Source organism: Trachypithecus francoisi, unplaced genomic scaffold (genome assembly GCF_009764315.1).
Source record: "Trachypithecus francoisi isolate TF-2019V2 unplaced genomic scaffold, Tfra_2.0 Lachesis_group17, whole genome shotgun sequence".
Lineage (NCBI taxonomy): Eukaryota > Metazoa > Chordata > Mammalia > Primates > Cercopithecidae > Trachypithecus > Trachypithecus francoisi.
In genome coordinates, this window is record NW_022681462.1 from 67,493,108 (window position 1) to 67,519,165 (window position 26,058).

Genomic DNA, 26,058 nt, shown 5'->3' on the forward strand with positions numbered 1-26,058 from the left:
TAGCTGTGACCTCTTCCTCCAACACAACTGGCTGGACTACTCACAGCTGGATATCTTTTTACCATCCTTTGTCAGTGCCATTTGGGTCTGCAATCTGTAGGTGATGGGTTGTGTGTTGTTTTAAAATAAACAGTGATCAGAAGATAAATTGGGTATTCTTGATACTGTCCTGAAGTCTCATTTGGATGATGTAATGGATATTCCTAAGTTTGTACTGCTCATAGTTGTACAAGTTGATCTGAATCCACCATAAGAATCAGCCTATACTTTGTATTGGTAAATTAAGGCAGAATATAAGAAAGCCAGGCAGCAAATCAACATATCCACAGTCTCTATTATCTTTCTGCTTTATTTGTATGGAAATGTATATTTGAGGGAAAATGGGGAGAATTACATAGAACTACTTTGAATCTGATGATAGAGGAAAGACCCTGAAAGAAAGGAGATAAAAAGACGAAGAAGAAACTTGCAGTTAGATAACAGCTATTCCACATCTTCATGGGCATTTGGATTTGGTATTAATTTAATACAAAAAGAAATTCAACTCCAGAGAGTTCTTTCCAGTTGCTTCATTGCCAATAAGCTACATCAGTGTGTTGTATCCACTGTTCACAAATTATAATGCTCCCCTCTTTTGAATATAATTGTAATGTTTTTAGTTAACACCAGAAGCCCCCTTTCTTTTTCTCTGAAAATGATGATGGATTTTTGCAGATCTGTCTACCTTTAGAAATCTGGTGACCTTTTGGCTAAGAACATATTGTGGGATGTGGACTAGGGAAGGGATAAAGGGCAGGGCTTTTTCTTGGCTAGCCTAGGAGATTGCCCTGACAGTGCATGCAGGAAGAGGTTGCCGGGCAATTGCTAAAAGACCAGATTGAAGGGCAGCTGTCTCTAGGAGCGTGCTAGCCCTCATGTTACATCACCGTTATTGATGCTTGTCTGTTTGAGTCTAATCCATAAGATAAAAGCCAGGCTATTGGAAACCTTCCACAAGACTTTTGCTAACTAGGCCCTCCTGGTTCTGCATGGAAGCCAAGAGGCTTTCCAATGGGCTAGTCCAAGCCAACCCCAATAGTTCTCAAAGATTACTTCACACACTATCAGGGATGATGTAATGGAGCAGTTAATTATATCAGTCTTGGAAAAAGACCAGGGATTGAGTCTTAGTTGAGGGTTTTACTGTCCGTATGACATTCAGCAAGTACTTAACCTATCTAAGCCTCAGTTATCCACCTCCAAATGGGCTAATAATACCCTCTATTTAGGATTGTTGTTAGGGTACTGTGCATTGCACAACTCTAGGGGTGCTGTTCTCATGGACTGTAATGGAAATAGCAACACTAGGAATTTTGTAACATAGCAATGCTGGCTAATGTAAATATTAAATATAATTGATATGTATAGAGAGAATTTAGCATGGTGTCCATGACTGTTTAAGAATGGAATCTAGTATTCTCTCAGGAAATTGGTTATAATTTGGTGTTCAGCTCTTTTGAAACTTGCTTCTAAGAAGGAAAAAGCAAAATAGTTTTGGATACAGAATAATCTGCAAAGACTTGGATATAAGAAATTGTTACATTGTTCAGGGAATGGGAATAATTTTCATATTCTGGAGCTCAGATGCCAGATTATAAAAGGTCTTAGAAAGCCTGTTAAGGGTTTTGAGGTTTGTCCTCAGGGAAGCAAGAAACCAGTGAAGAGTTTTAAGGGAAGTGAAGAGTGTCAGATCTGCACTTTAGGAATTTCATTTGGCTGAAATGTGAAGAATGGAATGATGTGATTTGGCAGTCAATTGAAGGGAGTGGTTAATTATATCAGTCTTGGAGGCAGACACAAGTTTGAATCTCTCTTCAGTGTTTATGTTCAGTACTACTATTTATTACAAATATTTCACTTTTCTGATTCTTTCAGGTCCCCAAGACATTTTAAATTGCATATCTTCCAAAAGGATCACTACAGAGGTTTCTTTCACCATTTTAAATGTTAGATATCTTCTATATCATTTTGTATACCTGCCAAGTATTGGGATCACTTATAAATTAGATTTTATAGAGTAGGCAAAAGCTGGTCTCCTTGTGTCCACCCTTGTCCCTTCAGTCTATTCTGCACTGAACCAGCAGAGAGATCCTTCTAAAAGAAAAATCAGATCATATCACCCTCTGATTAGAACCTCCCAGTGATTCTCATCTTCTACCCCATCAAAGCTCATGCCTTATGGCAACTCAGTGTTCCATGATCCATTCCCAATCCTGAGCCCTGCCCCCTTGGTGCATTGCCCTCTTGCTACATTGGTTTTCTGTGTTTCTAGACTGTGCCAAGCATGGTTCCCATTAGGACATTTGCACTTGCTAGAATTCTGTTCCTACAGATATCCACAAGACATGATCTTTCGTGTCCTTTAGGACTTTGCTCAAGTGTTACCTTATCAGAGAGGCCTTCCTTAACCATCTAGTATGAAATCATGCATGCCATGTGTATTCTCTCTCTCTCTCTCTCTCTCTCTCTCTCTCACACACACACACACACACACACACACACTCACTCCTTGTCCTCTTTAGATTGCTCTGCACATACATGTACCATAGGGCTTTTTAACCTTCTGATACTTATATTTGTTTGTTTCCTCCACCATTAGAATATAAGCTCTGTGAGAACATTGACTTTGTTTTATCACTGGTGAATTCTCAGGATCTAGGGAAGAGAGCCTAGCAAGTCTTTCTAGAATACATATTAAGCATGCATAAATATTTGTGGATGAAATGGATACACAAGGGTGTTGGAACTAGATTTTCCACCATTCTTGAGGGATGGTTGAATTTCACCTTGTTTCAAACAGAAATCTCCAAACCTTTCAAAGACTGAACAAGCAGACATACTGACCATGAACTTTGGCATATTTTGAGAATGTGCTGCCTCTATTTTTCAGCCTTTTACTTAGTTTCAAATTCTGCTATAACCCTCCTCTGGTTTTCTTTAGTATGGGAAAAATGTCAAAGAAACTTATCTCTCTGTAGTGATGAGCTATAAAGGGCTTTAGGCTATGGGGGGCATCTCTGAGGGTCTGCCAGAATGTCCTAGGCAGGGGTGTTCTCCTGGGCCCTGGTGCAGTTTGCAGAATAAGCCATTAGGAACAAACATGAGCCAGAGAGTGTAGGCGAACGTAAGGTGGCTCTCAGCCAGCCTGAAGCTATGAAAGCCTCTAATCCAGCTCCTCTTTTAACTTTTTCCAGGACATTAAGGGTATGTTCTGACTCAGGGCTTCTTCCTATTGCTGCTTTATCTGATGTTATAGCTGGTCCCTCCTGCAAGGCCTGGGAGACAGTTACCCTGACTTGGAGCAGACCTTCCTCTACTTCAGTTTCCGCTCACCTCCCTTCCAGGTTCTGGAAGCAGAGGGGACGTAAGGTCTGAGTAGAGTTTTGCTTGAGCTGGTAGGTGAACTTAAGGCCATTGTGGCCGAGTCCACCACTATGCCCACCAAGCTTTGTGTGCCGCTCACTGACTCTGTTGCCATGGCCCTCCTTGCCTACAGCCCTTCATCATGTGTATATTTTGTGGTCACTGTTGTCATGCCACATGAGCTAATTTAAATGGAATTATTGGTCCTGCATTTTTTGGTCACTTTGAACCCTCGACAGAACTAATATGTATTTTAGAATGACCATGGAAAATATGACCGACACCGAGAAGGAACATTTTAAGGTTGGTGACGCTGATTCCACAGGCTGCCAGGCTCTTACCCACAAGTAGGCCTTGGCCTGGTTATCTCCCTTTCCAGCCTGCAGAAAAACAGGCTCTGTACGCAGATGTGAAGAGCTGTGCTTGAAGAACCAGATGCCCAGCTACTAATGTATTAGCAGACCTGGTCTGGCTGAAAATTAGGAAGAAATGTGCTCTCATCAAAACATGCTTTTAAAAACTGTACTTAATGTGTGGAAATACTGCATTACAGCAGAATTTTTTTCTCCTCAAGAACAAATGCCATTGAGCTTTGATTTCAGGCAAGCTTGAAGTTTTCTGTTTCCAAGTAAGTGTAGAGCAATAGGACATGATTTCATGAAATACAGTGTAAGATGCTCTCTAGTGTTTAAGATAATCACCAGGCCTTGTATTGGTGGGATTTTTTCAGGGTCTGATTTTCAAAGCATCAATTGTAATAAGGTGCTTTTGGCATTGAAACTGTTTTTGGAAGAAGATGTACTAACACACATTTAGAAGAAAATCTGCTTTAGTAAAAAGGAGGAAATTATTTGATGCTTCAAAAGTCCTGTGTTTTTTGGCTATTAGCATGCATAAACGTGTGTTTAATAAGGCAAGGCTATATAAATTGAACTTTTCCTTTCCAATGAGTCAATTGTGTATCTTGCTCAGTGAATGGATACTCCATGTAGTACATTCACAGAAAGATTGAATTGTAAACTTTACAAAGGATTGCTTAGTCACTGATGGAGTCTTAGAACGCAATCATTCATCATTGATTTTGTGATGGTCAAATATAAACAAATTTTGGTAAGAGTAATAAAAATAATTAGTAATGCTTTGGATGCAGCTCTAATGACATGACTTTTTTTCCGCCCTCTCCCCCATCTTGTTTTTACCAGTAGGTTGTGACAGTTGGAAGTGTCGTGTACAACATGCGGCGATTAAGTCTTTCACCCACCTTTTCAATGGGATTTCATCTGTTAGTTATTGTGGCTCTCTTATTTTCCCATGTGGACTACGTAATTGCCGAGACAGAAATGGAAGGAGAAGGAAATGAAACTGGTGAATGCACTGGCTCATATTACTGTAAGAAAGGGGTAATTTTGCCCATTTGGGAACCCCAAGACCCTTCTTTTGGGGACAAAATTGCTAGAGCTACTGTGTATTTTGTGGCCATGGTCTACATGTTTCTTGGAGTCTCTATCATAGCTGATCGGTTCATGTCCTCTATAGAAGTCATCACATCTCAAGAAAAAGAAATAACCATAAAGAAACCCAATGGAGAGACCACCAAGACAACTGTGAGGATCTGGAATGAGACAGTTTCTAACCTGACCTTGATGGCCCTGGGATCTTCTGCTCCTGAGATTCTCCTTTCAGTAATTGAAGTGTGCGGCCATAACTTTACTGCAGGAGACCTCGGTCCTAGCACCATCGTGGGAAGTGCTGCATTCAACATGTTCATCATTATTGCACTCTGTGTTTACGTGGTCCCTGACGGAGAGACAAGGAAGATTAAGCATTTGCGTGTGTTCTTTGTGACGGCAGCCTGGAGCATCTTTGCCTACACCTGGCTTTACATTATTTTGTCTGTCATCTCTCCTGGCGTTGTGGAGGTCTGGGAAGGTTTGCTTACTTTCTTCTTCTTTCCCATCTGTGTTGTGTTCGCTTGGGTGGCGGATAGGAGACTTCTGTTTTACAAGTATGTCTACAAGAGGTATCGAGCTGGCAAGCAGAGGGGGATGATTATTGAACATGAAGGAGACAGGCCATCTTCCAAGACTGAAATTGAAATGGATGGGAAAGTGGTCAATTCTCATGTTGAAAATTTCTTAGATGGTGCTCTGGTTCTGGAGGTGGATGAGAGGGACCAAGATGATGAAGAAGCTAGACGAGAAATGGCTAGGATTCTGAAGGAACTTAAGCAGAAGCATCCAGAGAAAGAAATAGAGCAATTAATAGAATTAGCTAACTACCAAGTCCTAAGTCAGCAGCAAAAAAGTAGAGCATTTTACCGCATTCAAGCTACTCGCCTGATGACTGGAGCTGGCAATATTTTAAAGAGGCACGCAGCTGACCAAGCAAGGAAGGCTGTCAGCATGCACGAGGTCAACACTGAAGTGACTGAAAATGACCCCGTTAGTAAGATCTTCTTTGAACAAGGGACATATCAGTGTCTGGAGAACTGTGGTACTGTGGCCCTTACCATTATCCGCAGAGGTGGTGATTTGACCAACACTGTGTTTGTTGACTTCAGAACAGAGGATGGCACAGCAAATGCTGGGTCTGATTATGAATTTACTGAAGGAACTGTGGTGTTTAAGCCTGGTGAGACCCAGAAGGAAATCAGAGTGGGTATCATAGATGATGATATATTTGAGGAGGATGAAAATTTCCTTGTGCATCTCAGCAATGTCAAAGTATCTTCTGAAGCTTCAGAAGATGGCATACTCGAAGCCAATCATGTTTCTACACTTGCTTGCCTCGGATCTCCCTCCACTGCCACTGTAACTATTTTTGATGATGACCACGCAGGCATTTTTACTTTTGAGGAACCTGTGACTCATGTGAGTGAGAGCATTGGCATCATGGAGGTGAAAGTATTGAGAACATCTGGAGCTCGAGGAAATGTTATCGTTCCATATAAAACCATCGAAGGAACTGCCAGAGGTGGAGGGGAGGATTTTGAGGACACTTGTGGAGAGCTCGAATTCCAGAATGATGAAATTGTGTAAGTTCTATATTATATATGTGTGTGTGTGTGTGTGTGTGTGTGTGTTTCAGTGTGTTTATGAATGTGAGTCTGTGCATCATTTTTTAAATAGCATACAAGGAATGGAATAGCTTTTATGCAAGATCTCTTTCAAAATATCAGTCTTTGCTTGGGTACCAATTGCCAGTTTGCTCTACACATAGAGATCTTAAATTTATTTACATCAGAAGTTTATTTTTACTTTTATACTTTCACACATTTTAAGTACATTGTGACCATGATAAAATGAGTAATAGGACACGATTTATCAGATAACTTAGGCTGAAAAATTTGTCTTCTATTTTGAATTACATGGTATATGCTCAGAAAAGGAATATTTAAAACATCACAATAGGTCTCGAACTTCATTTCTGAGTACAGATTGGGAAAACCCAAAAAGGTAACACCTCTGAAAAGAATTTCCTGGCTACCAGGGCTGACTGAGAATATTTTTGTGGCTTTTATGTGACATTGTGTTTTGTGACAATATAAGTTAACGTTTCTGCTTAAATGCCAATGCTAAATTATGACTTCATAACCAATCCTGCTTCTTCAGTGTTATGCCAATATGGGAAAGTTCATCCAGCCCTTTTGTAGTTCCAGTCTGGTTTTATTTTACATCCTTATTAAACAAACCCTCTACCCCGCTGATACAGTGATAGAGAGAGAAATAAGGTTCTGTCCATGTGTCTAGTTGTCAGGGAGCAGGTCAGAGAAAAGAAGGAACAATTTATTCTTCCTCTTGGTACTTTACAGTGGCACTGTGCTCGTGTAGTAATATGAAGTACCCAGTTGTTAAGTGATTCTTCCACTGAGAGTTGGTATTTAGAGGGCTGTTCCCCCTTTGCCTAGGAAAGTGTGTTGCACTCAACTCACCAAAAGCAAACCAGAAAATTTGACTCTATGAACAATTTCTGGGAGGGAGGGAGAGAGGGAGACTGGCAGGGAGGCTGCCTATAATATCTGCAGTACAACAGAAGACATTGAAATGAATGATTATGTTGGTTGAAGCAATGGACATTTAGAAATTTCAGGGAAGAAAAATAAATATATAAATATACTTCTAAAATAGTTAACTCTTATGATAATGGCATATGATATGCCAAATGGTGAATGCATGCTCTTTAAATATGAAATTTCTCCTACTGAAAGTGAGAGAAAACAAACCAAAAAGGGAGGGGATGGGCAGAGAGAACAGATTTTCCTGAAAGAGCCTTCCAGTGTCCTTAAATCTCTTTGTTGTTACACTATAGTGATAAGTAATGTCAAGTACCATATCACAATGAAATCAAGCAAAATAGGGATTCTAATATCCATCTTCTGATGTGTGTAGGGAGCATAGTGTTTTGATTAATATCTATTTTGTGTTAATTATGTTGTTAGTGTTCCACTTATTGAGATGTGTTTTGTTGGGATACTTATTTTACTGAAAGATAGTGATCTAGTAGCAAATTAATATCCTTCATATCCAAGAAAGAATTTTTTCAATGGTCTTGCATTGGAAAGTTCACATATGCTCAGGTTAACACAAATGAACTTTATTCCTTTGCTAGGAATTCTTTCCCTATTGATTATATTTTCCCTAACAATTATGTTTTCTCATCATTTCAATTATTGAACCCTTCTGTAGTATATAGCACTTGTAATCCATGTAAAAGTGTATTGCATATTGTTAAAGGTATATTTCATGTTGTTAAATGAACTCATAAGGGTAGCCCTTAAAACACCTTAAATCTGTGTTTTGTTTTGTTTGTTTGACTAAGCATATTTTCTTTTGAAAATTTAATCTTACCTTTTCTTAAGAATAAGGACTCTATGCTGGTTTATTTGAAAAGCAGCTTTTCCCTATTTATTCTGCTGTTCGGGACTTTTACCAAACCATAAATAACCTTCTTTTGGGTGGTACAATGCAGAAGAATAAGGAAAAGGATTTTTAAAGAGGATTGACATTGATTTGATAGAATAACTTATTCTGCCAAGCTCCATTTAAAAAACATTCATCTTATGCAATTAAATTGATTTTATTCTTGCTAAGGAAGGAATATTGCCAAATTCCGTTTTTAGACATTTAGATTTCTTGTGAAAATTGATAAACATTGGTGGAGTTGGTGAAAATTGGCTAATAATTCATGCCATCTCTGTATATTTGTTCTTAGGAGTATTCAAAATCAATCGCAAGTTTCTTGCTCTATAAAATTGTTACTATACTTCATTTGCTCAACTGAAATGTGAAATTTTAGAAATGGCAAAGCATTTAATTTATAAGTGGAATGAAATTACAGACCTACTTTTTTATATATATTTTTAATTTTGAAGAGATTTCATCTTGACTTCATAGAGTTTTTTTACTGATAAGCTTTGTAGATGCTAAATAGGCCTATTGATTGTACAAATTTGTTTGGCTGGGACTTAACCTTAAATTAAGCACCAGAATTCAAACACAAGCTTTCTAGAAAAACGTATTATCAAAGATGTTTTGATTCCATGTCTTTGCTATTGGGAATAGTGCTGCAATGAACATATAAGTGCATGTGTCTTTATAATAAGAATGATTTATATTTATATTCCTTTGGGTATATACCCAATAATGTGATTGCTGGGTCAAATGGAGTTGTGGTGCTCTGTTAGCAGCTTAGAAAACATTATTTTTTAATGGATCATTTTTCCTTTGTCAGTCTTCTTATTTCCATACAGTCAGATCCAAGTGAAAGAGTTTGTCATCGTGCAATGGAGCCAGGCTATGGAGACTAAACCCAACTTATCTTGCAGAATGAATTTATATCTCATTAAATTACATAGTTAATCTTGAAAGATGTCCTCCTTCAAAACCTACAGTACTTAAACAAGGCTGATGGCACCACTAAGCTTTATTAAGTACTTTGAAGAAAAATTTTGTTGGTTTAAAGTTGTGCACAAAGCCGGACTTTATGATTCTTTCCAGAGCACCATAAAGAGATTCCTGGAAAAGCCTAAATTTAAAGGCTAATTTTAAGAAGCCCCTAACCAAGGTAGAAATAAGTTCCAATCTGATCAAGGATGGAGAATAAGAGGCAGTATAGCTTTACTTGATTGTTCGATTCCAAAAACAAGATAGATTCCTAATCTTTGATCTTGTTTTTAGTGTAGAAGTCATCATTTAAATTTATAATATAAAAATGTCTATACATATTTATTCATATTTTCACATAAATGAGTTGAATTATTTCAACTTGATAAGTGTAAGTGATGCTTGTAATTTCTAATAAAATATATTCTCAGCAAAACATTTTAAAATTACAAAGCAAAATCCCATTAAATAGATATAATTAACAGCTAGCACATGCTTTTCTATAAACTCAGTCAATGACACATACTAAACCAATGCCAACTAATTTTGACTTACAACAGGGAATTCTGTCTAATGTTAACAGCTAATAAAAAATAAATGAAGAATATGCTAATTTGATTTGTGGTTTGGTAGGTAATATCCACAAATTTGAAGTGCTGTTAATGATTGTTCTTTAATGATTCTAGTTTAATGGTAATAAGTATTACAAAATATTGTTTGGTATTTCAAGTCTAACATTAGCTTAACTGTTTTGGAAAAATGTTAAGGCTAATTAACTAATGTAGATACAAATCAAATTTAATTACTTAGTTATAGTCCAATGATAATATTATTTTTGGAAGACAATTCAAAAGATTATGAGCATTTAGTATTATCTACTTAAAATACAGAGTTGAAAAAAAAAGAGTATATAAGTTAGAATATTTACCTAATATACTCCTTAGAATATCAGTTTAGCAGAGGTTCCTAGTCATGGTATAATATATTAAACAATGGGCCTACCCAAACTTAATTTTATTTTAACAATTATTATATTTTTAAGTGTAGTTTTAACTTCATTAACTTTAGGAAATAGTATGTATAAGATGTCTCAACAAATATAGCTGTCTGATGCTCAATATTTATATCACATTTTACTCTTTTTGGAAAAAAGACTAGAAAGGAAATAAAATTTCAGTATCATATGGGTTCTACAGAATTATTATCATATTCCAGGGAAAATAAATATTTTGTTTTTGCTATTTATGGGACCTGTGTTCTTTTCTTGTTCTATAGAATTCTCTATAGACTTAGCTTTATGAGATGGCAATTCAATTCTGAGAGTAAAACAAAATACATTAAGACAGCCAGATGTAAACAAGGTGAAATGAAGATATTAAGAACACTTGAAGTGATCAGAACAGAAGAATAATTGTATGGAGAAATCAGAAATGATGAAAAATATTAGAAAAAATATCACAAGACAAGAAAGGCTGTTAGGATATACTAATTTAAGTCCAACATATTCAAGCTTTACTTTATAGCAGTAGAATTTTATCTGCTACCTTTAGAGCATACTTTCATATTGACATAGAATTTTCCTAGGTAATGTGCTAATGTAAGAAATTTGTATGGAATAACTTTAGCATTTGAATGGATTTCTTCTTTAGTGGATTATCTTTTCAGACCAGAATATTTATCTCTTTTTAGAGCCAAATCACATATAGTATCATCTGCAAACCTAAATTATAACTACAAGTTTTTATAAATGCATGTTTTCTGAATGCATAGCTATTATAAAAATAAGATAAGAGCCAAAAACATGAGTCTGAATTTAGTGCTGCCAGGAGCCTAAAATTATTATGTGCAGAAAGGTTGTTTACCGAGGCAACCAGATTGCCACATTTGCTATTATAATCTTATTTTTCCAGCACTAATTAAAGCTTGGGGTTATAGTATCATTATGTAAAGGAATTTTGTCTTAGCAATTGAGATTTCATAGTTCAGCCATATTGAAGTGTTTAAATTATGGGCTCTTCTCTTAGTCATCATCCAAGACCATTACATAAAAGGCTGATTGCTTTACTGGGTTAGGGGCAGAGGAGAATTTATATATCAGTTAATCTGCACATATTTAATAAGCTACGGATTTGTGGCCAGCGGTGGGCTAAGAATTATAAAGGAAATAGAAAAAAATATGCTCCTTATACTCTAAAATGGGAGATAATGAGATGGTGCATATTCTGATAAGGAGAAATATCATTTTAAAGACATTTTGTAAACTATAGGAAGCCTTGATTTTAGACAAAATATTTTCATTTGCCTTTGGAGGACAAAAGCATAATTTAAAAGAAAAACGGGATGTGCATTGTAAGATGGAATCAAACCTTGGTAAATCTAAGAGTATGGGCAGTTTCAATAGACAGGACCATTATCAAAATTAATGAAAGCCTAAGTGAAAGTACATTTTGTATAAGGGGATTTTAAATCATTATGAGGGTATTTAAATCAATCTGAGTACATCCTTTAAAGGATTATTGTTTGTAGAACCCTTTTTGTTTGTGGAATGTGTAGAAACAAAGTTTAGAAGACTAATGGTATTAGTGTACTGTTTTCCAAGCACTTTCTCAAATGTTTTTTATACATGTGATATTATAATGACCTAATGAAGTAAGTGACCTTGCAGAGGAAAAATGGAAACTTAAAGAGATTAAGTAATTTCTTCAAAATGCTAATAAATTATGGATCTAGGATTTGAACCCTTTTCTATTTGAAATAAAAGCTTATGTGCTTGTTCTTCCATACCACTTTGCTTCTTGAAGGTCCTAAAGAGAATTTAATAGATTTGTAGTAAAATATTCTTAGTACCTTAGCTTTCTCTGTGTTAACTAGTCCTTGGGTTTCTAGGAATGGTTCTGCTTTACTTTAATCCTATGGCCATTGAGCAGCTTTTGAGGAGTCCTTAGCCATTGACAATTACCTACCGTCACGTCATTTTCTCAGAGTTATTACTCTGCCATCATCTTGTAAAATCTGAGTGGATTTTACACTAAGTTGTGAAATGGGAAGAGGTTTTCTTTGCTTTACTTTCCTTAGGATACCATTAACCAAGGGAAGGAGATTTCAGCATACTTAATTGTTTTGAGTAGAGCAACCTTGAGGGTCTAAGATATACAAGAGGTTATTTGTTGTTATTTTGCTTCTCTGTCAGCTAACAAAGCAGAGATGTGGAAAATTGCCTATAGGAAACATCGTAATATCATGGTAACTAACTGAGGTTTTCATATAAAATATCTTCATCATATTCCCTTCATGGCTGAAATCTGACCATCGGAGATTTATTGTTTGGGGCAGAACATCAATTAGTCCCTTTTTACAATATAAATGCCATGAAACTCAGAAGGTTAGCCTTGCAACAGTAGAGTTAAATGACTCTGGGCCAGTGGCAGGAAAGGGTGAGAAGATAGCTGAATGTACTGTGGGCAAGTGGCATTTGAGATAATCTTCATAACTGCCTTGGGTGAGCCCGCTGAGGGTCCCAATGGAAGGTGCTGAGTGGGCAGGCAGGACTCAAGCTGCTGTCTTCCCACAGGGCCTTGCAGTTCCTGCCCTGGATTTCTGGTGGGAAGTCCAGAAGGCCCTGGGAGGGAAAGCAGCAATTAACAATATGGAAAGAATTATAAGAAATCTCTTCCATTGCTTCCTCTCCTGGCTCGACACGCTGCCTATATAATACCCATCTATTTGCCAAAGGTTGAGCCAAGCCAGGGCCCTTTCTTTTCACAGACTTATACAGCTGTTTCACTATAGAGCCAGGCTAAATAAACAATTCTTTTTCATTTCCTGCCTTTCTCCTGAGGACTTGGTGCTGTAGATGACAATTTATTTCTTTCCTACAGTGTCTCCACAGGGCTAAATATGGGAATAGGCATTGTGTTCTTTGGTGACAGTTGAAGATACGAAGGTAAGAATGAAAAGCAGAACCTGAGTCCCTCACCTTTCAGGCTGGTGCTCATGATAACAGAGCAACTGGGTTGTTGGAGTATACTTAGCAATTCATATATTAATAAAATACCCTAAGATATTTCCCAGATACAGTTTATTTTATTTTATTTTTGCTTTTCTATGCTTACATATGAGATATCTGGGATCCTAGGTATTCTGAAGCCTTGTGGTGACCCTTGAAACCAAGGCCACACCATTTTTCCATGACAGATTTCCTGAGATAAAGATGGGCTTAGGGGGATCGCTCAACTTGGAAATCTGAGCTCTGTCTCTGTCCCCTACTAGCATTGTGCCTTTCAGCCAGTTACTTAGGTTCTGAGTCAACTTTCTCACCTGTAAAATGAGGAAGATGGTCATGGTGTTGTTGGTGATGATTTTGGATATGGTGGTAATGGTGGTAGCGACAGTTGTGGTTGGAATGTTGGTGGTTCTGGATATGTTGGAGGTGGTAGTGATGGTGATGCTGATGGTGGTGGTGGCGGTGGTGGTGATGATGATGGTGATGGCACTAAGATTTATTAAACAAGTTTCCTGCTATTCTTAAAGTATACATATGACTTAATCTTTACAACTATATCAAATAGCTACTCTTGTTTTACCCATTTTACAGATGAAGAGATTGAAGCTTAGAGATTTAACTTTCTCTGGGTCACACAGCTAATAAAGGGTGGATCTAGAATTGAGCGGGACTGCTTGACTGTAATGCCCATAGAATCTTATTCAGGGCTGTTTCTTCCTTTGAATGACTTCCATACACAGGGAAGAGTATGTTTCAGGCTGTGGTGCAATGACACTAACCTCAACATAGGCTCATGCTGCTCAGAAGATGAGAAACTAGAGCAGTCATTTATCTTTTCTGGGATTCTAGAACGTGTATTCACCACGTTGCACCCCGTGCCCCACTCTCCATTAACCTAGAAGACCATGAATAGCTGAGTTTGAGAGGCAAGGGAATGCTAAATGTTGTAGTCTCTCCGTGTAGCTGACCTACCTATTGTTGGGTTTGGTTTGTTTTCTGTCACACAATATTTATTTCCCTTTGTTACTCGTTTTTAAAAAGAAACTTCTTTATTCCTAGTTTTCTGTCATTGCCTGCTTTGGCGCTGTAGCATTTAACTTCCTTATATGGCTGAATAATGAATGCAGCTTTTCTTCATAATTGAAATATGAGTTTCTTGGTCTTTTTTAAATGTGTTACCAGACAATCTAAATTAATGACAACAAAGAATTAGTATCAGTGGATGCCGTTACCTTGTGTCAGCCCTAATAAGAGGTTAAAACATTATATTCCGTGACCCTGGAGGTGGTTAACAGTAAAAATTATTTATTAGGAGACTTCCCTAGAATAAGTGACCTGCATGGCAGTTCATCTTATAAAAAACTTAGAATTCCAACCTCCGCAGCACATAGAATTTTTAGATATATTTTTTAAATGCCCAATTCCAAGTTATTCTTATTTCTGAATTAAATTCTCTCTGGAGGATAAGAACAAACAAAAAATTCTACCTAAAACGACATGAATATCCAGTTATATCTTGCATAAACTTTATACAAAACCAATGTTCAGGTGTTTCTGTAACACATTTGTTTTTGAACAAGGTGGTTTTATTTTAATTTTTTACCTTTTGCAGGCAAATTACTGGTCTATTTGGAGTAAGCCTGATAGCAATATGTTTTTAAATATAATTATAACCTTTAAAAGAAGGCTGCAACTGTTAGCTTTCAACAAAGAACATTTGTCTTATACACACACACACACACACACACATTATTATTAAGGAAAAAGTGCAAAATTAAGTCCTATTTGCATAGATTTTAATTCTTAGGGCACAATTAAAGAAAAAGAAAAATCCTAACGTTACAAGGACAAGTTTCCTTCTTGCACACTAACCATTACAATCTTAACTTGACACAGTTTTAAAAAATGTACTATTCAGTTTCATGTGTATATCTGTGTTCCTGGGATTCGTATATCACCTGAGAGAGAGAGAAAGAGAGAGAGAGGCAAAGATGGAGGGAGGCAGAGAAGGAGGTGGAGGCAGGGTGAGTAAGAAGGAGGGGTAGGCAGAGAAAGGAGAGGGGAAGAAAGGAGGCAGACGGAGGGACAGAGACAGAATATACAGCCCTGATTAGATTTCAGCTATAGCTAAAATGAACTGAAGCCTGGAATTAGTCCATACTCTTGCTCACGCAAACAGAAGACAGTATGAGAGTAGGGAAATAGAAATGGGATTCACTCAAGTTGCTTCTTTATTAAAAATAGACAGCAACTTTGTCCTTGAAATCAAGTGTATGTGCCTGAGTGTGTATGAAGAGCCAGAAGTAGCCTGTGGAATCCAGAAGGGCTGGGCCCTATTCATTGATTCCTGCTTCCAGCAAATATTCTATGAGCATCAATCCCATGCCAAGCCCCTTGCAAGATGCTGGGACAACAGTGGTACCTAAGACATAGCCTCGGCCATAGAAAACCTCAAGCTTTACTAGAGGAGATGGACGTACAAGTGTTTAGTCATACGACAGTGTGTATGTTTAGTCACCCCTAAAGCTTCTCTGTGCCTTCCTTGGCCTCCTTCTGTCAATGCCACCTGATGGGGCTCTTACCGCTGGTGTTTAGGCTGAGAATAAATGATGAGCTGTCAGTGTTGTTGCTGTCTGCTCCAGGAGCAACCCACCCCCTGTGCCTGCTTTTCCCCAGAAGAAAACTACAGGGCTCTCTCTCGTCTCCTGTTCCCATCCCAGATGGCTCCTATCACAGTTTGGCTGCCCTCTCTGATGGGAGACCAGAAGAGCAGAGATTAGGAACAACTCAAATCTGATTCATTTTTCATAGCAGTAATGAACTCAGAAAAATGTGAAGTAGGGAGAGAGTTTTGTCTTCTACTTTGCTTCTTAATCCTGTGCATTACTAGGGGAAGCATACGTTACTCACATCTGAGTCCTTTCTCTAAATGGTATGAGTTTATTAAGCATAAACAAATGAGGCTACTACATACATTGAAACTACTTAGCCAGGAATCTGATGAGCTGGGCTCAGTACTTTTGGGGTCTTAGGCTCAGGTGGCCTGGTAGCTCAGAATATGCTGACATGGTGTTGAAGGAGGCCAGAGAGAAATCGAGAAAAGACAAAAGATTAGATGTGCGAGTCTTTCTGAGCTGTTGTTATTGTGCAAAAAAGAACCCTATGTGGGTGGTTTCTGGGATGCTATAAGCTGATACATTCTAGGAAGTAATTTATCTGACCTACATATGGTCTAGTAAAATGGAATAATATTAATATAATGTAATAATATAAACATTAATATGAATATGTAAATGTAGAAGTAAACATAAAACAAAATAATGTAAAGAATATTAAGTCCAGATATTTATCTGACAATATCTAGAGCTAAACTATCCTGCGGTTGTTATTTGTTTGGATAACTTAAGTGTCTTTGCTAAGTTTGAATAATTTTAGGGAAGGAACATCTTTCCCAATATCTCATGACTTCTGTAGCTATTGTAAACTATATTCTCTTAGATCGATCTGTTTTTGATTATTTGGTTATTAATTCTGTGGTCAATTCTTGCATATGAAGCACTTGAGACATTTTGAAGTATATCTGGGTCTTTGGCCCTGAAGTTTTCCAGCTTACTGTTTTATGACTCTGTGCATTTACCTTTTGTGTGTGTGTGTGTGTGTGTATTTATATATATATTTATATATTTCCATCCAAGCTATCGTGTGCTTGACTCCAGCTGTCTTCATTTTAAACATGTTGCTTCCTAAACATGAATATGGAATAAAAGTGAATGGTAGATGTTCATTGTGGACACATTGCCATCCAAAGGCTATTTTTGCTGTTAACGTAATGACTAAAGGCACATGCTTTTAAGACCATACTAGCCTAGGTTTAAATCCTCATTCTATCTCTGTGACTCATGCCTGTGGTCCAGCTACTAAGGAGGCTGAGGTGGGAAGATCACTTGAGTCCGGGAGGTTGAGGTTGCAGTGTAATCACACCACTGCACTCCAGCCTGGGTGACAGAGCGAGACCTTGTCTCAGAAAAACAAAAACAAAACAGAAGAAACAAACAAAAACTTCAAATTCTTCAGCAAAACTAATCCTAACACTTGCTTTGAGAGCCAATAAAATAAAGTGTTAAGTTGAATATTAAGAAACATGTCTTGATTATGTTTTTCTTACATTAGTTTACAATTCTCAATGATGTCTCATGGGCCAGCCTTCCCAAAGTTCTTGTTCTTCTTTGATATTAGGGAGAGGATCAGAAAAAAATACCTATTTGGTACTATGCCTATTACCTGGGTGATAAAATAATCTGTACACCGAACTCCCATGACATGCAGTTTACCTATATAACAAACCTACATATGTACCCAAAACCTAAAATAAAAAATAAATAAAAGTAACAATTGGTCATACTGAAGACAATCACAAGACTGAGAGATGGGAGAACTCTGCATAATCTTTAAACAGCAATCAAATATCAGTAGCTTAAGACATTTTAAAATGCTCATTTGCAGAGACCTCTGTACTTTGCCTCCTGAGAGAAAGGTTGGTAAATTATCATTTTTATTTTTGGCGCTTTGCTTTTTTATCTACCCTTTTCCAGTGGGAAAACGTGATGCTTAGGGCAAAGCTAGATTTTGATGAAGTTCTTCCTGATAGGAGGCTTCTGTTAGGTTGGTGCAAAAGTAGTTGCTGGTTTTGTCATTACTTTTGAATTAAAACTAGCAATTACTTTTGCACCAACCTAATAAAATAGAGAATATAATCCAGGAGACAGAACGGAATGCAGAAGGAAACAAGTATTTAGGAATCAGGAGTTCCAGAACCAACTTGTCTCATTAGGCTACTGGTCTGGTTAATTGGTCGCTACCTAGACCAGCAGCCTTGGGTGAGTCATTTCATTTCTCTGAACTCTTCAGTGTTCTTGATAGTAAAATTAAGGCATTGAAGTAAACGATCTACGGGTTTTCTTCCATCTCAAAAATGTTTGCTGTCCTGAGAGAAAGCAAAATTTTTTAAAAAAACGATACAACACTGAATAAGATTTAAAGTATAAGGAAATTATATATTTTTTTGTTTTCTAAATTAGTCTTTGCCTTTTTAAAATATAGTTATTTGCCAAAAAGAAACATTTTGAAAGACAACAAATATATAAAAATAGCTTAAATCCTTGTTTCTTAGCAAGTGTTGGTAGGTTATAAACTTGTAGAATTATATATGTTAAATAGATGATCTACTAAAGTGAATTTTGTCAAATTTGTTTTAGTGTCTTATATAAGTTGGCATTCCTGTCACAATGTATTTAGGATAACAATATAACTTATTGTCCAAATCAGAGCACTTTTGTGAGTAAAAGAGGGCACTATTAATAATTATGCAGATACATAATTAAGAAGTATGGCACAGTCAACCTAATTTGAACATCTCTGTGCTTGCTGCCTCAGAAAAGTGGAGAGGTTGCTTTTTTTTTTTTTAGACAGAGTCTTGCTTGCTCTGTCACCCAGACTTGAGTGCAGTGGTGCAATCTCAGTTCACTACAACCTCCGCCTCCTGAGTTCAAGCAATTCTCCTGCCTCAGCTTCCCAAGTAGCTGGGATTACGGGCACCTGTCACCACACCCAGCTAAATTTTTTTTTTGTTTTTTGTGCTTTTAGTAGAGATGGGGTTTCACCATGTTGGCCACCCTGGTCTTGGACTCCTGATCTCAGGTGTGACGCATCCTTTGTCTTGAACTCTGACCTCAGGTGACGTACCCGTCTCGGCCTCCGAAAGTGCTGGGATTACAGGCCGCGCCTGGTTGAGATAGCTTTTCTTTGGAGATACGTGGAATATGAGAGCAATAGTCCTCTGAAATGAAAGACTTTGCATTTGATGTTTCTGTTTGTTTGCTTTGCCTACCCATATCCTATCCTTTTTTGTAATACAGCTTGGCTAGTAAACATGCCTGCTGGAATGGAGACGGGAAAGTAATTAGATAAGTGGCAATGGAAGAGGTAATCCATTATGCTTAAGCCATAACTCCACTGGTTTGGTAGTCACACCACTTTGGCAGTTTTCTTTTTTTTTTTTTTTTCCCCATATGGATTAGAACAATTGATTTTTATTCTATGTCTTCAGGAAAATTGTAGTTACAGGTGAAGTAGATATGTAGGACTGTGAGTAAAGTGTTAACTCTGCAGCAGTCAAAACCGTTACCAATTATGTCTAATTTTTCTTTTTCAATGAGAGACTCTCTGAAGTCCCCTCCAGCTTTAAAAAGCAATTATTCAGCAACATCACCACCTCTCCAGCTCTGAGACTTCCTGACCTTGTCTTACCTTTTCTTAGACTTGGTTGTTCAAGCCTGGAGAAATAGTTGGTACACTTCTGAGTTACTGTGCCTTATAGGCTATCCTCCTCAGCCTTCTTCATGCATTCCATGAATAGTCCTCAGTCTTGTCCTTAAATACACTTTCTTTCCTTTTTACAATGAATTTCTGAACCATATATTTCATGCTCTTTGGTAGCCAGATGACATAAATCTGTCTGTGTCCTTCTTTCCCAATATTGCCAACTGCAGAGAGTTTTCTCCAGTTGATACCTATTGTCTTATAAATATGCACCATTGTCTTCTTTCTTTAACCAGTAGTATTTTTTCAAGGTGATTTTGTAGGAACAGAACAATATTGATCTTTAGGCTAAGCCAGTTTAATTCAAATCAAGTTAGCTATATGTTTCCATAATAAATATATTGACCTATCATAAATGTATGTCAAATTAATCATATTTGCTGATTTTAAACAGGAGAAGAGTTATTGAGAAAGTACCTGAGCAATGAATAAACTTCCAGGAGACTAAAACACATCCTCATTTAAACATGACTTAAAGAATTTAATATTTTAATTAATAAAGTGATAGACACTGAAAGATCAATCAAGTCAAGAACAACGAAGAATTTAGCACGAGGAAAAATCAATCATGCAAGTAGAGAATCAGAATTAAGCTTCAAAATATTCTTAAGTGAAATAATTACTGAGAGCTTTAGTTATCCACACATTCAATGTTACTCAGCAGATGTACAAATAACACTGTGTCCTGGTCCCAATGTGCTAGGGACACAGCAGACACGCTGTCACATTAAAACACATCTTGTTGCTAAGTCTCATGAGGGACCTCATGTGGCTGCAGATGTATACAGATGTTTGCTTCCCCCATGGTCTAGTTGTCTTAGTGGTCAGAATCTCAACAGTTCCCAGAGTTTTGGTGTTAAGATAAGATACTGTTTTCTAACAAAATCAACACTGAAAATAAGAGACAGCAAATAATAAAATTTCATTCACTAGTTGTTCTGTAACGACTTTGATTCATGTTTCATTTTATAAAATGCTTGAATTACATGAGCCATATGTTTATATTAGAGAAACCAAGGTATTGACTTTCTGTTTCTAAATTTTCATGCTATTACGGTGTGATTAAATGTTAGGTTAATTCTATAACCTAATATCTAGGTTATTTCTATAACCTGATAGTTCCTGCTATTATGGTGCCATTAAATGTTAGGTTATTTCTCTTACATAATTCTTACAAATTTTCTTTTTTCTATTACTATAAACTATGATGCTCAACAAATACATTTTCTTAACTGTTGGTTGGCAAATCCAACTGTTTTACTACATGCACACCTAGTGAGACACATCATCGTGTGCCTGTAACGGGTCAACCCATAGTTTAAGAGAATATAATGCTGCTTTTTCTATGTATTTCTGTTATACTTGTATTTATCCACGGATTAGTAAATATAAAAGTTTGCCTTATGAACAAAGGAAATTTAAATGAAACTTCTTGGCATGTATTATACCTTTGTATGCCTTTGAGGTCCCTCTTAAAGGACATTAATTTGTATCATGCTGTGCAATGATATTATATGTAGTAAGGTCTCAAGCTACAGGACATGAATGTTTTCACTTGCATTTGAAATAAGACTTTCATATAATTTGGAGGGAAAACAAGTATAGCATGTAAAGCAGACCAATGTTATTAACTTCTGAATTCCTCCTTTATCTTTATTAAGAAAAAAGGGCTCTGCTTATAAAGATTCTTAAATAGATCATTTGAAAAGTCAGCAATGATAACCAGAAAAAATACCTAAATTACACTCCAACATTTCGGAGGACATTTAGATGAAGTCAATAATACCAAAAATATCCATCAATAGTTTTCATCTATAGTAAAATTAGGTTGGTGTCTTCCTAGTTGAGCTTATCATGATAATACTCTAAATTATTATCATGACTGACTCATGCCTTTGCAATTTTAGCAGCTGTGGTTTTGTGGACATAATATTAGCCAGTGAGTTTAGCAGGAATTTCTGAAGTCAGTAACATTACCTGTACTGTCTTTGATCTAAACAGTCAGTAGTGCCTAACAAGCATATTCTAGCAAGGAAACAATCTGAATCTCTTTGCTCTTAAGGTAGTGCCTCCATTCCCGTAGTGAAGAATCTGTTTCAATTAAACCCGCATGCCTCCTCCAAGGTAGTGTTAAATTTATGGCAGTGAATGCTATAACTTGCTAGTTATTTCCAGCTTTTAATCCAGTGCCTAATATGCCATAAATGGTTGTAAATGTATGATTACAAAATAGATGTAATATCCCTCTATGTAAAAGAGCTTTTCTATTCTCGGGAAGGAGAAGTAACACATTTATGAAAACTAGTTGTATGTGAAGTAACTTAAGTACACTTAATACACCATCAGGTCATCTCACCAAAAAGGTTATAACATTTTATAGACATGGTCACAATTGCACGAAATCACTTCCTCCATGACATTAATATATTCTGACATATCGCTAAGCAGCCTAATATGAAGAGTATAGCAATGCCATAAAGAACATGAGTTCTGGAATCAGACCATTTGGTTCAAGACCCAGCTCAAATATTTGTTTGGAAGGTAATATCAGGCTAGTTATTTAATATACCGCTTCCTGTTTCCACATATAAAAACAAGATAAATTGTTCTGTATCAATGGTATTTGTGAAAAGTAAATTACATAGTATGTACAAAAAGGTTAGAATTATGCCTGACACATAGTAAAAATTCAATTTTGACTGTTGAGTTATTGATTATAAAATAACTTAGATGTCTGTATAAAAATAGGATACCCAATATAAGACATTTTTAAAAGATGAGGAGAAAATCGTAATTTCAAAAACCAGAGATGGCTACTTTTTACATTTTAGTATGTACAGGTATAATCTTTGTTTTACTCTTGCTTTTATGTGAAGGTTTGCGTTAGAAGTATTCATTATATGAATAAAAGTCTTTAAAGTCTTAATATCTAAATATTATTTCATTAAATGAATACAATTTCTTTAATGAAGCCCCATTGTTGGTTTTTGTTTTGACATTGTTTTTGTTTTTTTTTTCAGGTTTTTTAAAAAAGACAAATGTTTATACATAAATAATATCATAGTAAACATTTTTGAGAAAGCAAAAAATCTTGGCTCACATTTTAAATTAGTTCTTTAGGCTAAATTCTCAAGTTGGAATAAATAGACCAAAATGTATAGACATGGCAAGGCTTATAATAACTTTCACAAACTATTTAAAGAGAATTTGCCTGAATTTACATTCCTAATGTGCAAGTGTAATTTTCTGATGAGACTGGTTGTTAGAAATCCTTACCAGTGCTTATATATGGAAGTACTTTAAAGTTTTTTGCTAATATTTACTGAGTGTATTCTGTGTGCAAAGTGTTATGCTAGCTGTTAACTTTAAATCAGTTACCTTTGAAATGTGCCTGCATTTGCATAATTATTGTTGTGCAAAACTCTTCTTAAAATGCTCTTTGAAATTATCTTCAGAGCCATAAATAATACCTATTTTTGAAAGTTCCTAATGGCATTATCTCACCTAATCATTTATTTCATATGATAGTGTTAGTGCCAAACAACTTTAGGCTGGCCCCAAAATCAAATCCAATCTAAACAAATTAATTATTTTTCAAAATCATTTATCAAGCCTGCAGCTGTATTGCAGTATTACAGAAAGGGCACATTCTTAGGGTCAAAAAATCCCATTTTGAATCCCATTTGATGGTGTTATGTGCATGGCTAATTTAGTTATATATTCTTGAACTTTGTTTACTGAGAAATGGTGAAAATAATTCTCAAAGTGCTATGTTGAGTATCACAAGATAAGGTATGTGAAAATGCTTTTTTAATAAGAAAATGACATGCAACGTACTCTTATCAAATTTTGAAGAGAACTTATAGGTGAGCTCACAGAGTGGGAAGATAGGTTTAAATAGCATGTTGCCACAAAAAATAACATGAGGTAATACATATGTTAATTAGCTGGATTTAACTATAGTGTATATATATTTCAAAATATCATGTTATACATGTAAAATATTTTTTCTAATTTAAGAAAAATAAATGAATACATTTTAAGAATAATTATAATTACTATATTTTCATCATAGGAAAATCTTACAATTTTGTTTTTCCCCTGAAATATTTGAAAATAGATTATCTCTAAAGTTGTCTTCTTTCCTGTAATACTCATATACATTATTAAACTATAGATAGAATATATGGACTTCTTTTACTGGTCATCATCTAGAAAGCTTTGAATGAAAATCAAATGAAATTATTTTCAATGTGATCCCTAGCTCTAGTAGATGTTATTTTCCTCCTAGTTTGGCCAGTAGCAGGTCATGCTGAAAGATTTTGCCAATATTTCTGGTAAGTCAGGATAATTTAGTGTTCTGATGGCCTGATTTTTTTCATTACATCCTTTCATTGCCCTCAGAGGGGTGCTATAATAATCAAACAACCCATTTCCAAGATTTATCGTCTAAAACTTCAAAGAGTCATGTGTTCTATCCCTTGCCCCATGATTTATTAAAAAGTTAAAACATACATTTTTATTTAATAGGTTTTGTTTAGTATTTGCTTTCAGAAGTTGCCCCCTTTCTCACTGTATTCCTTCTCCTCCCCCACCCCCTTTTTTCTCTTCTCACTCTTAATCCATGGTTGCTCCTATTCACTAGCTTATTTTAAAGTAGCTCACAGAACTCCAATTTTGATGGGGTGGGGGTGGCAGATATGCAATAGCACCACTAATAAGTTTTCAGATTAATTGGTTGGTTGACAGATAGTAGTGAATTTGAAGGCAAAGCAGGATCAAGGGGACCACACATAAATGACTACATTCTCACTGCCATTTCTGTGTTTTAGATGGAAAATGGTGGATGATGTGGCACTGGAATGCGTAAGTCCCACTATATTTTGAGCAAGATGATTTATACTGTGATTATTTCCAAAACCTTGAGCTTGCTATATTGCTCTTACTCCTTTCCACTCTTCAACCTCATTATATGCCACCACCTCCAACACTTTTCCTATTCAGCAAGCTATGCAGGTTGGACCGTAAATGCAGGTTGGGCTGTAAGAATTACAGTATTCTCAAGGAATGACTGCATACCTGCTTTTGATAAATGGAAGCTCAGATGTGTTATGTGTGAATGTTTCTGATATGTGACTTTAAGAATCTTTGGGGGTTCAAATTTATTTCTGTCCAGAAGCTTGCTCTGGACAATTCTAAAGTAGGAAGTTCTTGACAAAGAGCCTAAGAATCCATTATCTTTTGGCTATAATGCAGGACAGAAATCCTGATTTTTCTCTTGATTCCAACTATATTCCTGAAGCCTGAATGTACAGATCTGTTTTCTCCAATAGGAAAAAAATTAGAATATACCCTAGTAACAAAATATGATTGGGAACTTACAGGGGTATTTCAGTCAACTAATAGGTTCTTTCACATGAATATCAGAAGCTGTACTGATGTGACTATTTCATGGAAATTTGTTCTGAGAAAAGGACCTTGTATTCTTTGCTCTGTGTCTCAAAATACAAATGACTATAGAAAAAGCAGCATTTTACAGGTCTGTCTTGAATTGGTATATTTGTAATAATGTCAAAAGCAATATTTAAATATAATCATTGACTTAAAATATGTTATATAAATACAACTTTTTTTCCATTCCTATGTAGTTACAGTTATCAAAAAAATTTTGGTTTTCTTATCTTTCTTTTCCATTTTTCTATGGTTCTTATGGCTATAGTTTTTTTTTCTATTTCAGTATCTTTGAATTCAATACTTAAAATGTGCTCAAATGCTCTATCTTTCAGCATAGCAGAATTAGTCAAGTGCAAGGGATAACAAATTTGTATGACTAAATCTCGACTATACTCATGAGTTTTAAATATCTAACGGGAGCCCCTTCAAAATACAGGTCTTTCGTGCTGTTTTACCACTGTTGCATATGTGAAGGCATGCTTCCCTGTGTAGAAACTTGTTCATTAGAAGCTGTGTCATTGTAGTTTCAGTTCCCCCAGTTGGGCCACCTACTTGTTACTCTTACTTATCCAAAGCTATCCTAATTGCTCTCTCCCTTCACCTAGATTCAACCAGCTGAATTATGTTTTACTGTGTCCCTTGTGTAAAGGGAATGTCCAAAGTGCCAAAATTTCCTGTGGTTTTTGGAGGAGAATGGAGAAAATAAAACAGGAGAGAATCTCTTCACTTAGTGCTTCCAAATTGGCCTTTGTTTGTGTGAATCTGCAGAGGTGTGCTGCAGTGAGGATATCCACAGTCTACGCTAATTTATCAAACTGTTGATAAGGCTGGGAGGATTATTTGAGTACCTGCATACAGAGAACACCTTAAAGACTTTTGAAGGTATAAGTTTAGATCATGTGTATCTGTTTCAATTCCAAAGAAACTTTTGTCAAAAAA

General features: G+C 36.2%; 1 protein-coding gene across 11 annotated transcripts in view; it reads left to right on the top strand.

The window, feature by feature from the left end:
• Positions 1-26,058, top strand: part of SLC8A1 (solute carrier family 8 member A1) — a 395,728-nt gene that overhangs the window by 73,067 nt on the left and 296,603 nt on the right. For 10 of the 11 annotated variants that reach the window (XM_033175908.1, XM_033175907.1, XM_033175914.1 and 7 more), the window contains one exon: positions 4,605-6,436. In XM_033175908.1, the coding sequence (XP_033031799.1) occupies positions 4,638-6,436 (1,799 nt within the window). In that variant the 5' untranslated portion in view covers positions 4,605-4,637. Of the gene's footprint in view, positions 1-4,604; positions 6,437-26,058 lie in introns of those variants that run through there. The other variant, XM_033175916.1, reaches the window with a different exon arrangement.